General features: G+C 47.5%; 1 protein-coding gene across 1 annotated transcript in view; it reads right to left on the bottom strand.

The window, feature by feature from the left end:
- Positions 1–1,923: 1,923 nt before the first annotated feature.
- LOC144942454 (putative ATP-dependent RNA helicase Pl10) overlaps positions 1,924–15,042 on the bottom strand; it is a 30,410-nt gene continuing 17,291 nt past the window's right edge. The window contains exon 20 of the mRNA XM_078869324.1: positions 1,924–14,865. Within this exon, the coding sequence (XP_078725450.1) occupies positions 14,771–14,865 (95 nt within the window). The 3' untranslated portion in view covers positions 1,924–14,770. The remainder of the gene's footprint in view (positions 14,866–15,042) is intronic.

Raw genomic sequence — 15,042 nt, forward strand, 5'->3', positions numbered from 1 at the left:
TGTAAAAAAGGTGTCAGTTTTGTTGCCAGATAAAAGGGTAAAAAACCAATTATATTTTTTACTGGCAAATGAGGTTCCAATGATGTTCCAGTCTCTTAAGGTCTGCCCTTTTTCACGAGTCAACGCTTGTGAGCATATTACACTATACTCCATACCAGCCTTCACGAGTCTTTTCTTCAACTCCGTCCTTGTATTAGAGTTGCGCTACTTCCATGTTTTAGTTGTGCAATTCGTGTAGGTGATGTGACAGATGGGGGGGGGGGGGGTTTACAGCCTCAAGAATCTCGACCTCTAGGAGGCTGCCCCAAACAGGCTGTCAAAAATTTGGCAGGAGTTGGGCAGCAGGGTGGGACAACGGGAACACTTGTGCACATCGCTGCAAGAAGGGCCTGCGGCGTTTGATTCCTGACTCGGGTGCCTTTCCACGTGGAGTTGATACGTTATGCCCCTGTTGTGCATGGGTTCCTCACACAGCTAAAACATATAGTGTAAATGGTATTGACCAAACATCTCAATGCTGAAAGGTTAACTGCAACATTCAAGTTGTGATTACACAAAGCAAAATGGCACCCGACTTTGAAAACATGGCAGGACTCTTCTGAAAGACAGCCTGAAGAACTCCGCGAGCCTTTCTTGAGTAAATAAACAATAACAATGATCTCCAGGCTGTTTTTCGTGTTTCTGGTCCAATGGAGCAGGACGCGTGGAGCTGTATTCTCCAGATTACTCCAATAAACAAAACTCACCCCAGACCTGTTCCCATTACCAATAAAAAATGATTTTTTAAAAATCTGTCTACACACGCACGCTGCTACTTGATTAAAAGACGCACTCCCAACTTTTTCTTTAAAATACAGGGTGAAGTGTCTTAAAATCCAGAGAATACATGTAACTGTGAAGTTCAATAAAATACAATATAAAAAAATACCTAAATGTTTACTTTGATACCACTTTTTATCCGGAGCGTCCAGTTTCATTCGGCAAGTAGTACGAACTTAACTCAAACAGCTGTACATGGTTTGATAAATCACATCGTGCTATTCGTTTTAAGTATTGACAGGGTTGCCGGGCATATATGGAAATAGATTTTTTGGATTCTACAACTGCTAAAACACACTTGTATAACGATCAACTCAACTTTTTATTTTACCAGGTAAGGCCAACTGAGCTACGTAGCGCTTTTTCACAAGCGATCTGGCCACACATGATAGCTCAACGAATTGGCTCTTAACGTGGAAATTTATAGCAGCCAAATACTCTAAATGCATGTTGATTCTAAATGTAGAGGGAAAAACAGAACCCGGAGAAAAAGCCATATTTCCAATTGATCAGCCACATGACAACCAGCTAACTTAGCAGATAAGACAACAGATTTGTTAATTAATTAGATTAAAATCATTTAGGCAGAACACGTGTTTTTACACGCTTTTATTTAACTCACTCTGTTGTTGTATCCTCAAATCTTGTAACTCCATTTTAACCCACTTCCCCAATGTGGTATCGACTGCAAACATCGTATACTTATGTCTTACTGATGACAATACTATATTCTATCATTAAAAAAAATGTTAACAATCTTTTTTATATGTGATGTTTCGGCTTGGGTCTAATTGTCCACGCTCAACTGACGTTGGCTGTAATTGCCCACGGTCCCTTACGTTATGGCAAGCTTCGGGGCCACTTCCTGGAGTCGTGGAGTTTTGCAATTACTCGTACGGTACATTTCATTATAGCCTGTTTTTGAAAAAAAGTTTTAAATATTACTTATTATTAATTATTAATTCCATTCAATATAATAATAGCCGATGGACAATCCGATACATTATTAGCGTGTGCTTAAACGAGCCGTGCGTGTGAGCGTGCATGCATGGCCAACAAAAATGTGTCCACGTGTGCACACGCATCGACATGGGAGTCTTTTTTTTTTCCAGCGTCTTTATTAACTTGGGGAGGGGGCGGGCAAAAAAACAATGCGCGTTTCAACAGCACAACACGGAAAAGGGAGGGTGGGTGGGTAGGTAGGTGGGGGAACGAAAACGTAAAGAGTAAGAAAAAACAAACTCCACCTGCGGCCACGGTTGCCGGAACGGTGCATTGCGCGTGACTCTGCGGGCGTTTACACCACGAAACCCACCCCCCACCCACCCTCGTTGGCGCCTCACACAATTATCAATCGGTCGATTGTTTTTTATTTAGCTACTCGCCGACCCGCAACAAACCGCGCGTACGTGGCTCTCGCAGAGCGTGCGCGCCTCGATAGTGAAACAGTGGGAAGGAGTTGGGTGAATTATCCATTCATTCGTTCCATTGTTCATGCATCAGTTCAGTAATCGGTTAATTCCGCCTTTTTGCTCGACGCGCGACTACATTTTTTCGTTGGTCAACCTCCCGAGTTTAGTTGGGCCAGCCTCTATAAACTTAAATGGGAACGCACCGTGAGATAGCCATAACGAAACACCACACACACTCCCCCCCCACCCCCTTGGGTTAACTGAAGTTGCTGCGGTCCTGCGTGTATACTCACCACACAGCGGGAGGGTGTCGTCTTACTTGACCCACACGCTTAGGATTAATAACATCAGCAACGTCGTCGCCATTATCGCCGCCGTGTGAAATTCAAGTAAAAAAAATGTCAGGCGTACACGGTATCAATTTTTCCACTGTGAGGGTGCGATTAACAAATAACGATTCTTAATATTACTTTTGTTTTTCCTTTTAAAAGACGACTGCATGGGGACTTTGCTACGTTTATTATTACTTTTCTTTAAACTCCGTGCGTGCGTACGTACGTGCGTGCATACGTGCGTGCATGCGTGCGTGAGTGACGTGTTCACACACTGAACAAGGAGGAGCGCCTTGCCCTGGCCTGGCGATTTTGAGCCAGATCGAAGAGGGCCCATCTTTTGTGGAGAACGTGAGACCGAGTGATAGAAGCTGCCGATCAGGAAATTGATCCTGCAGCCAGGCAACTTACTAAATAACTAACTAACCAGCCAACCAGCGATACTATTGCACTAACCAACAGCTAAACCAGCCAGATAGCTCATCAAACAGCTAACTAATCAACGAGTTAACCAACCACTAATACAGTCACAACTTAATCCAGCTAACCAATTGACTAAGGTAACTGACCAGTCCACCAGCCACACGACCAACCAGCTCACTCAGCAGACAGACAACCAATTGGTTAATCGACCAGATTACTTACCAACCAACTTAATCAAACAACAGATGTATCGGAGCCAGACGGCTCGCAAATCCAGATAACAGCCAACCTGCTTACCAGTCGGTTTAACGAGCTCGATAAACAAACCAACCGGCAATTTACCAGACAACCAATTCGCTTGGCCAATCCACATCAAAGGACCAATTACTCTCGGTAGCTATCCAAGCAACTCAGCAGCCAGCTAAACAACCGGACAATTTCCCAAGCAGAAAACCATACAACCATCCGGTCGACCAGACAGCTACCCCCCCCCCCCTGCAGCTGTTTCAAGAGCTATCCATCTAGCGAGCCAACCAGCCGGTTCGCAAGCCAGCCAGCCAACCAGTCAATACAACAAGCCAGCCAGTCAGCCAAGCCGTTAGCCAGCAAATCCAACCATCGGCTAAAATGGCTTGCCTAGAGGCAAGTTTGTCTTTCTGGCAGTTTGTTCCTGTCTGGGAAGCAGCTTTGTCTGCCCGCCCGTGTGCCCGTGTGCCTGACAGACCGACCACATGTGCGTGAGGGAGGGGAGGCTCTCGCTTCGCTACTGGGTTTACGCGGCCGTGGCGCGGCGCACGGCGCTGCCACGGACGGGCGCGGACGACTCTTACCGTCGCGTACCGAACGGATGCTGCTGCTGGCGCGGAGGGCGTCGAGAGAGACTCCAGTGAGATGGGAGAATCCCAAGCGAGAGGGCTGCGTGGAGGCACTGGAGCACTGTTTGGCGTAGGGCCAGTTGTAATTGTCTCCCGTGGTTAGGGGAGGATCAGGGCGATGCTCCGCTTGGCCAATGAGGGCTAGGGATAGTTTCAGGGCGAGGGATTTGGTTGACTAGCGTGGTTAGGGCATCGATTTTGTTATCGTTGGAATTAACCCGAACCGGGTTATGGCCAGGCTCTGCTTGAAAGCAATGAGGCTCCTCCTCTAAGTGCCCAATCGCTGCCCTTTTCACTTGTCGATTCCCCCCTCCAACTCAAGGAGTTTACACAGCTCCCCACACTGCCTTAAAATCTCCTACGCTGTCGTAATCTGGTGCCAAAGGCAGGGTTGGTGGATCGCGCACAATCATTAATATGTGCACGAGACCCCCAAACTACGGGGGGGGGGGGCAGGAGGGGGGCGGCGAGGTGGCCGAAGGCGGTACAACAAACAGGACATTTCTGTCATATCCGATTGCCTTGGCCTAATGTCCGAATGTAGCAGGAACCTCCTGGAAGCGAGTCACAGCTCAGTGAGGCTTTCCTGGGTAAATGAACGACGGACTGCGGTTTTATTCTCGCCATTGCAGGAGCTGCACAGGCCACCTCGCTCACTCGCCCGCCCGCACATTTAAGCGTGTTGTTTTTACGTGATCCGTCCCAAGTTACGACAAACGCGCAAATAATAGTTTTGGATTTTTTTTTTTTCCTTTTTAAATTAAGTCACAACTCCGTAGACGTTCGAGCCATCTCGCTTTCGTTTGTCTCGCGCACCAAGTTGAACGAGTCCGTTAAAACTGAAATGAACTTATCCTCGCTCGCGGTCCTAAACCGGTGACCTTTCCATTTCCGCTGTTACCGTCGACGAACCGAGCGACAGAAATTTGTGGTAAATAAAAAAAAATCACCGTCCTTACGATAATCGCCACCAAATTGTCTCGCTGCCCCTGCCCAATTCCAGTCAACGTTTTATGGTTGCCACTGTTTGCATATTAATTGCACGTAAAAAGCACCTGGCGAACAAAGGTTCTTCTGTTAAACGGCATCCATGGATTTCTGCACAACTGCTGAGGATTTATTTTATACCTTACATATTTACGTGTATTTATAGAGAGGTGTCTTACATAGGGCCTGGACTCTTTAATTCCAACGCAAGTCTGGACAGGGACTGGGCTGGGGCTGTGAATCTCGCACTTGCCTCACGTACTTACTCTACGCCAGCCGAGCACGAAAGGTAAAACCGGGTTGTGGTTTACAGCAATAGCCCTTTCCCTGACTCTAAACCTGACCCAGCTCAACACCACCAGGTTAAACCAGGTCAGGGGTTATGGTAATATCCCTAACCCTGCCTAACCCTGACATAGTTTACCAATATTGCTGCACCACGTCAGGGTTAGGGGTCGTAGCCCTAACCCCGACTAACCAACACCAGCCCCATTCAAGTCTCTAATCAGCCAAATTGTCTGCAGGGTTGGGGGCTCGGTGCGTGGCCCAGTGGCAATCAGACAGCCACTGCTGCCATTGAGCACGGTTCGACTCCAGGTATAGCCACACGTCGTTCGGTTCACGAGGGAAAATTTTCTGTTTTGCCGAAGCCCGCAGCCAGCTGTAACGTGGATGTTTCGGAACCCCGTGACACCATTCGCAAGAGCTGGCCATTGTGTAGCCTGTGCGTTAATGTTGCCCTCGACTGGGGACAAGAATTAAAACGTCAGTAACCGTCCTTCTTTAAGCGTCTCCAACCCATCAGTGCCTCCCCTTGCAAAAAAAAAATATAAATCCAAAAGGGCTCTCACCTAATTAAACAAAGGATGCCATCCACATGTTAGGCAATCGCTGCACGCATGCATGCACGCACTCACGCACGCACGTACACACCGCTGGGCCGTTTGTCCAGACTTGAGTGTGTGGAAAAGGGATGCGGGAATAATAACTTAACTTGCCCGATGTGAACTTTCGTGCCAGCTTCTTTAATTTCATCTTTAAACACCCAACCTCAACTGTTTACCCTGAACCTTTGAGCTCATGGGAACCCGACCTCATGAAATAAATTAACATTTTCTCGTTCAGATGACGTGAAACACAGGAGCCGCAACAACGTCTGTAAATGAGCAATCGCGCAGTTGAGCAAAGTTTGCATGTGGCCCACGGTGGATTGCCGATGAGCCACTTAACTGTGCCCAGTGTATCGCCGATTCGAAGCCAAATAAAAACACTTTTTCGAAGCCAAACCAAACTTTTTCACAAAGTTGGCAACGTCTCAGGATTTGCACGAGGATGACGACTCATTAATTCCGCCAAACCGGCGGTTTAACTTGTGGGCTGAGCTGAGGCAGACTAATGAGATGAGGAGGGATACTGTAGTAGAGTATGATGCAGGGTTCTGTATTTGATGAGACCTGGATTCTGTAGCAGATAGGTCAAGGATTCACTATTTCATTTGATGATGGTGCTAAATTTTAAGGGGTAAGAGTTCTATATCCGATGGATCAAACGTTATGAATTGGATGAGATGAAGGCTGTGACTTTCATGGGGCTAGAGAATCTGTCCTGGATGAGATGAGGATTCTGTGTCTGATAAGGGTTCCGTTTTTGGAGTTCAATATTGCACGTGATTAGGGTTTTGTATTAGATGTGGTGAGGAGGATTATGTATTGGATGAAATGAGGGCATCAGAAGTGACGAAGCTTCTAAAATCAACGGAATGAGGCTCCTGCACCAATTCTCGACTACGACTTAAACTCGACAAGCATTCTATCATACGCTCCGTTGATTCTATACCGGGGTGGGTTCTCGCACTGGGATAGCAGCTCTGGTCGTTACAGACGCCACTCTCGCTTCCAACAACGACAACTACAAAAGCTCAGCCTTAGCAAAGCATTTTGATGCCGACGGATTAAATTTGTTTGAAGGCAAAATCGTCGCAGCCGAGCTTAAAGTGGAACGAGGCAGCGCTGCCCTGCGTTACAAAAACACACGACGCGGGTTCCACGGTGGCGACTGTGGCCGTGAGGTCACGGGCAAGGTCACGCGCACGCAGAGGTCGTGGGTAGCCCGACCCAAACCCCGCCCCCCCCCCCCCAAGCCGCTTCTCTCCAGTTATTGGGTTTTTTTTTTCATATAAAAATAAAATACCACACTCGCAACGCCCAAACCACCCCACGTCGGCTTCTCAGCTTAGGTGCAAAAAAATAAATTACTATCTTTGTGTTTCATCGTACAAAAAACGGCAGCTTAAAAAAAGGAGGTTAATCGTCTTTATCGTTCTCAATACGTTTTTTTGTTTTAAAATTTAGAAAAAGTATTGAAGTGTCTCCCCCCTCCCCCCCCACCCCGATTGAATGAGCATTGGGTGGCGCTCACTTTCTGTTGGTCAGACCTGAGCCAGTGCTGCAAATTCCACATTCCTATGGCAACAACCTGTCTTCCCCATCGACTGCCCAATGGAGCGGTGTGCGCTCGTTTTATCCGCTCGTTTTATCCGCCACGGCAGAGACGATGATGATAATTAGGCCGAGTCGATCCGACAGGGTGTTTTGGTTGTGATAACTCGTAATGCCCTGCTAACAATCGGGACTGCACGAGATACAAATGCAGCATGGAGGAGTGGGGAGGTAAATGAGAGTTAATGCAAGGGGCTTGGTCCCAAGGCTCAAACGCAGAGATAAGAAATCCGACCTCAAAGGTAAAACTCCCTATGGGGCACAGATTGGCTGCACGGCAGCTCAGGCCTCAATGTTAATGTACACGCTCGTACGCACACACCAAAGTGTATGCACCACGCACAGTGCACACCACACTCCCCCGAGTGTATGCAATACACACCACACAGTGCACACGCACTCGTACACACGTGCACACACCATGGCGTATGCACGATGCACGGCGCGCGCACACTCTTACTACACCTCGTAGTGCACACACGGCACCACGCCAGACACCATACAGCTTACGCAGCCACCCACACTCAGCGTATTGCACACACTGCTACGCGCACGCGCGCAAACACACCCGTGTACGTGTGTGTGTATAAACACATGCACTGGGCTGTGCAAATGTACACACGCGTGCACATGTCATGTGCAGTGAATTGCTTTGCATGTTGGAGTGTTGACCACTTAAGTCTCAACTATACGGACTCCCTTTTAGCGAGTTAAATGACTTTCGTGTTAAAATGTCAACGATCTTGGCAGTCCTAACCTGAAGTCTTTACATTCGGGCACTGCTCTAATGCTCAACCATAACCTCTACCCTGAATATAACCCTAACGACGCAAGTCCTAGTCAGAATACTAACACTAGTAACATTATAGTTAACCAATACCCCAAGTCCTAACACTATCAAAACATTGAGCTTACCCTCGTGTAATAATCCTAACACTCATACTATAGGTCGTAAATCATAACCCTAACACCTTTATATCACCAGGTAATAAGTATTAACTCTAACTTGAATAACGTCAATCCTAATCATATCCCTTACAATACAACCCTTCCCCCAACACGACCATTCACAAAAACGCTCCTCCTATTTTCTCCAATCTTAACGCCAATTGACTCCTACCCTATGAATACTATTCTCAACACCAATAACTTTAATCTGAACACTACCACCATACGAATCAACAAGGATAAGCCTATCCCCTACCCTTAAAACTAAAAAACCTATCCTTCCATACAATCATCAGTGCCAACTCTCCCCCAACAATTATCGGCACTGACCTTGCTAATCATACATTAAGACTATGAACTCTAACCCTAAGACTAACAACGCCAACAACCCTAACCTAGAGATCATTGCCGTCACGAGCTGTCAATCATCCCGAGATGGCAACACAGCAAGTTGGATCGCCAAACCCATCCGTATAGCGGAGCTTTTTCAAGCGTTATTACCCCACCACCCCCCCCCCTCGTGTGCACACGCGGGTGGGGATTTCTCCGGGCTCTCCGATTTCATAACGCATCTTGAAGCCAAACCACTCGTCCAATTAAACATACATTACAATAACGTTAAATCGGCCAAAACATCCCAACATCGCAGGACAACTCCTATGAAGAAGGGGAGAGCCTTGAGACTCGGTGAGGCTTTTTCAGATAAAACAAATGAAATTATAATTATCACTACTCTTAAATAACCTCCACAGAGGCTTTCAAGAGCTCCCGTGAGCGGAGGTCCTTGTACAGCCAAGCAGTGGCGTGAGCACCTTTTAAGCCTTTTTTTAAAATTACCTTTTGTAACGATTGGCACCACATTAATCTTTCGTCGCTCTCCGATGACGCAGTCTGGCAGGAAACTTCTATCGAACGCAAGGTCGGGCCCGCAAGCTTAAACAACGGTGTGTGCGCACATAATAAAAGGTCACTTCTCGAAGCAGCGCAAGGGCGAAGGTTAAAGGTTAAACCCAATTCAAGTAAGTTGACGTCTTCCTTCACTTTAGCTTCCAATAAAAAAAACATTCCGCGACGATATAAATACTCGCGCTCTTAAAACAAAATGTGGTTGCTGCTTCGGTTTTGGAAATAGTCAACGCTCGCTTATCCGGGATAAGGGGGAGGGGGGGCCGGGGAATCCAGGATAAGGCGGCGGTTGCCAAAGGTATGGAGATTAGGCTGTTCCGAGTGTTTACCGATGTCGAATGAGGGGGGTTCTTAAAAGTAATCCGTTTATGTGCGTGCTTTGCGGTCACGTGGGTGCCAATTCTCCTGAACCCCCCCCCCCCATCATGCAAAAGCAGGTAATGGTTAAACCAGGCCAAACTTGGTAAGCGCATTTTCATCTGGCGCCTCAATAATGTGCCCACGGATAATCGAGGGTTAACTCCGCGTATAAATTACCACTGCGGAGGATTTATTTCTTTTGGCCAAGAAATAAACTGAACAGCTCAAGTGATGATGAACCCCACTTGTCCCACTTACGTCTAGCCGCCAATTTTTTTTTGTTACAAAGTTTCAGATTCATTTTTGCATCTAAACACAAAATATGACATCATCACCATTCTTATTATTGCTTCGACTAACTACTAACAATGCCGACTTTGAGAGACATTCAGATCTCTACCCCCACGCACCGCCGACGAATCGATGAATTGTCGCGATTCGATGACCGGTTATTTTTGTAAACATTGCGGTGAACGCGTCCTCCGGAGGTTGCAGGGGAATCACGTCATCCCAGAACGTACAAAGCATACGGATCGAGACGCATCGATCACCTACAACAGAGACTCGGCACGTGTATTTATCGCGACGGCGAGAATCGATTTGTATTGGTGCATCGTTTACACCTCCGGCCTTCCTGGTCGTGCTTTTTGGAATTTGTTTTAAATTATCGCGCAATTTATTCATTATATTGTCACATTTCAGTTTTCGCTATATAAACAGGGAAGGGGGGTGGGAAGGGATGAACGCAAGTTCACGCGTTAGGCCGAGTGTAACAAAAAAAAATCGCTAACATTTCCCGCTAGATTTTATTTCCACGATATTAACGAAAAAAAAACAGACGGCGCCTCTGCGTCAAACCCACAGCAGCTATCATAGTTTAGCATTAATAGCCTCTTTAAACCTTTTACACAAACTTAACGCAAAGTAAACTAACTCAAAACAGGCAGGCCCTTTCGTTGACACGTTTCAGAAATGGAAGTGCATTTTTGTTTTGTACGTGCCAAGTCATCGGTGACCGGGCTGAGACACATCGACTCACTACACTCCTACAATCGATGACGATGATGACAAAGGACATAATTTCTCGCTCAACATTTTCCGAGTCGCTGGTAGGCTGGAGCGGGTGGCACGTGACTAGTAGTAGCGAAGCATACTCCACGTGTTACAAGGGAAAGCGCAAAGGTCAAAATCTCACTACGGCACCCCCCATTGTAGCGAGTAGCATTATGCAGTCGCATATGTACAACAAGCATTCGCGACTCAGGAGATAAGAACCTGTCAGCATACTGATTTGACACAGACCCTACTCCCAAGATATCTAGCGGTCCCGAGAACTCCAGACCCACAGGTGCAAACCTAATAATTACACGGAACCGCTATCGATGCTCACTTTTGTAAACCGAGACTAATCGCGTGTTCTGTAGCAAATCGCAATAAGTCACAAACGACGGAGAAAAAGACCCCATTCTCTCACGGGCACATTTGCTTAGGGCCCGGGTTGATTACCGCCACTCACCGGAGACAATCGGAGAACTCCTCAAGCCAAGCTAAGGCACCTAAAGCATGAGGATGGGAGGTGTCAGTTGTCCCATATGAGCAGGGTCGATTGGTTCTTCAGCTCGCTGTAATTTTAACCCTTTCGACCAAAGATGCAAAACAGGCCAAGCATTAAGCCTGTCACGGAATAAGGCAACTTCCACCCGTCACGTTAGTTCTGGGTTTCTCCGAGCACCAACAGTCCATGGCTCAGAAAAATTGGCGCTTTTGTAAAACCGTCAGGACTAAAGGGTGACGTTCAGCTACAACCAAAACTAATGCTAGAAAACAGAATCTAAAATGACCAGAATCTTGCCAGAATTAATGACTTCATGGGGTCAACCGGTGGGAAGGGATGGGGGGGGGGGGTCTCTGTCGTCATCATCGTCATCGTTAATATTAATTATTCTATTTCACTCGCACGTTTGTTCGCGGTGAACGCGGGTGCTCCGAGTCGCTTGTTAATCTTTTCCCCACCGACGCAGCAGAGCGGCAGACGGAGAAAACGGAGGGGGATGCGGTTCGCGTGGTAACACTTCCATTAAATAGGTTTTCCTTCCGTGGTTTGAGTTTTGCGGAAAGAAACGTTGCGGACACTCGAGAGTCTCCGACGGTCCCTGCCCTCGGATCGCATTTCATTCCCACCGCCTTGCGTTTACATGTCGCGTTTTAATTCCACATTGTATTATTCCGCGCACTTTTCCGTTAGGTTTTGCTTACATGTTTTTTCGTAAAATTATTTTTACCTATTATTTGCGGATGCATTTAAAGCGTCCATTCCAACACCACATGTGGTATTTTCCCGTCTTGACCCTTGTTTGTTTAAGACACCTAACTATAGCCCCGTGTGTGTGTGTCTAAACCTGTCTGTGCATACATGTGTTAGTGCCATCACCTAAGACACGCCCCCTTACTCTCTCTTTAACGACCAAACACGGTGAAACTCTTACAAATGAACACAGCCGCTCTCTGGCAAGGTCATCGGCCGCAACATCGGCCCGAAAAGTTCAAACACATACCCTTACGACGCCACACGCAGCGTCACAGCTTTGGACTCTTTTTAAAAACAGAACAAAAACTTGACGACATACAGAAAAAAAAACCATCGCACCATTAAGAGTTGTGATCAAAGTTCCCATTAAAAGAATCGATTATCATTTTTCTTTTCTTTTAAAAGCTCTGTGTAATATGGAGGTGCCGTTAAGTCGCGCTGGCAGCAAAGTGCGCACGTTTTATCTCGCCCAAGAAAGTAAAAAAAAAAGACATCCGCGGATCTAAACCGCGGACGGATACAACTTGACCGCGAACCCAAATCCTCCGGCGATTCGACTCGCCTTGCCCGATAGACAACTCCACGGACAAGAGACACGCACACACCTCGGCGGAGACAGCCGGCATGTCGACAGCGGCAGACAGACACTTGCCTGACCGCATACCAACTATTCTCACTGACAAAAAAAAGCCCAAGCGGGGCCTGCCGACCAAAAACCGTCGGCACAAGCATAAACTCATCACTTCGCTAACCAATCAGAAAATCACCACCACCACCTCCTCACCCGCTGCGGCACAGGCCGTCCCACCACGCGCCTCACCTGGAACTGCAAAATGCAAGACAGCTTGAGATACAAACGAGTGCCTGGAAAACTCCCCACTCAGTCACCTGCACGTATTACCCACACACCCAAACATCGTGAACGTCCTGTCCTGCTTGACAGCGTTCCTGGTGTGAGTACAGGGTGTGCATGTGTGTGCGTAGGTGGATGCGGAGAATTCCAAGGGAGACGAGTGTGCGCGTGCGTCGGCGCGAATTGGCGCCCGATCGCACCACCACCATCACCTCAATGCTACCGCCGCGTAAGCGCGGCAGAGGAGTTTTTTTCCGGGAATTTTGAGAGTTCACGGGTGTTTGTTCCTGCCGCCCGTTTACCGTTTCAACAAAACCCAACATTGGTAACGTGTGAGAGGAGAGAGAGGTGCTAGCAGAGCAGTAAGAATGGCTATTTATACATAAAAAAAAATCTTCACATAGCCAATATTTGCAATCGACAGTTGCACTCGCACAGGATTGTGGATGGACATGTGCTGTGTGTGTGGCGTGTCCTATGTGCTCTTTGTGTGCGTTTATCTTTAGTGAGTGTTTGTGTAGTATGTGCGAGTGCCGTTTGCGTTATCCTGTATCTAATTCTATGCGTGTGTTTGTGCATGCCCAGGTCAGTGCATGTGTGTGTGGTCAGTGCATTTATGCCTTGTGTGTGTGTGTTCCACGCTATGTCATGTGCCTGTGCATCCTGTATGTCTGTAGAGTGCAACTGCCTCGGACTCTCTCTCTCTCTCTCTGGTTTGTCTTTCCCTTCTCATTAACGCGAGCAAACGAAAACCCTTCGCTGAATTTCGTTTTTAATTCAGAGCCGCTGGGTCAGACCCAGTGTAGAGGATGTGGGCCTGTTTGCCGCTATAATCATACGAGACCAAACCAGCTCCGTGTTAGACAATGAGGCTCAGCTGGTTCGGGCTGCTTTGGGTTTAGGATTAGAGATACACAGGTTAGGGCTTTGCGGGGACAAGGAAAGGTCAGGAGGTCAAGATATCAAGACATCCCCAACCAACGAGGAACATCAGTGGGAGCGACGCTAAATCCCGGCGCCTCTCTACGTCAATCGAACTTTGAGACAGGCGGAGCGACACTGAAAATTGTTTCCCCGTAACGTGACGTGGTGTGGGTGTTGGTGGTGCTTTGGCCCATTCGGTCCACTCTGCGTCGTGTCGTGGTGCCGGGCTAAACCCTCTCCCCCGAGGTGCGAGTGCATCGGTTGGATTCCCATGCAAACCTTTGTCGACGTTTCATCGAAGAGAAAAGAATCTAAGAAGAAAAATAAAAATTTCTGTCCCCTCGTCGTTATGCCGCTAGCGAAACGCGTTTTTTTTTGTAATCACTTAAGGAACCGCTACTCTAACCTCAAACGCAGCTAAGTCAATGTAACACTTTAATAAGCAAATCAGAATTAATCATCAAGAAGAAGAGAAGAAGATTAGGAGTCGGTACTTGTTATACGTTTAAACTATGTCTTGTTAAACACGAGTACAAGGTCGGAGGGGAGCCTGTGTGTGCGCGTACATGCAAGTATTTGTAAAGGTGTGTGTACGTGCGAGTGCGTACGCCTGTACGCAAGTGTGTACGTGTGTGTAAATGTGCACAAATGCGTAGACACGTACGTGTGTGTGTGTACTTGCGTGCGTGCGCGTGTACACAAGCGAGTACGCATGTAAGCTAGTAAGCTTGTGAGAACGTGTGTACAAGGCTGTGTTTACACATGCGTACATACACACGTGTGCGTTTGCTGCACACTCGTGCGTCAGCCTCGTATACCTGCACTGCGTGCTCATGTCCTACTACGCAACTTGTGCTTGCACTACCTGTGAGTGTGTACTCACGTTCTATGATCGTATACTCATCCCACCGTGCACACAATATTAATTCTGCTGTGCTAGCTTGCTGACTCGAGCTATGTACAAGCTGTTGCTGTGTGCTCATCTCGCTGTGTACTTGTGTTGTTGAGGCTGTGTGTTCGTGTTGTTGTCATGTGTGTCACTACTGTGTACGCACGACGTGTGCTCGTGAAATTCATCTCTCTCGTGTACTCTGGCTGTGTACTCGTGCCATGTACCGGGCCGGCCTAACTGGTCCACCAATCCATGGGGGCTCCGTACGCCATAGGGAACCCGCCTGGCATAGGCTGGGGGGCAAAGTGGCCAAAGTTCCCATAGCCACCTGCACACACAGATACACAGACACATGTATTACACACGAGAACACACGTGCGCATGTATGGACACAAGCACACATTATTTAAAAAAACACAGCGACACAAACAACAACAACAAATACCATTCAACACTAAATGCCAGCGACGGTCAACACGGCACTTGTGCCAGGTTAGGTTCACTC

The sequence above is a fragment of the Lampetra fluviatilis genome, chromosome 27, assembly GCF_964198595.1.
Source record: "Lampetra fluviatilis chromosome 27, kcLamFluv1.1, whole genome shotgun sequence".
NCBI classification, from domain to species: domain Eukaryota; kingdom Metazoa; phylum Chordata; class Hyperoartia; order Petromyzontiformes; family Petromyzontidae; genus Lampetra; species Lampetra fluviatilis.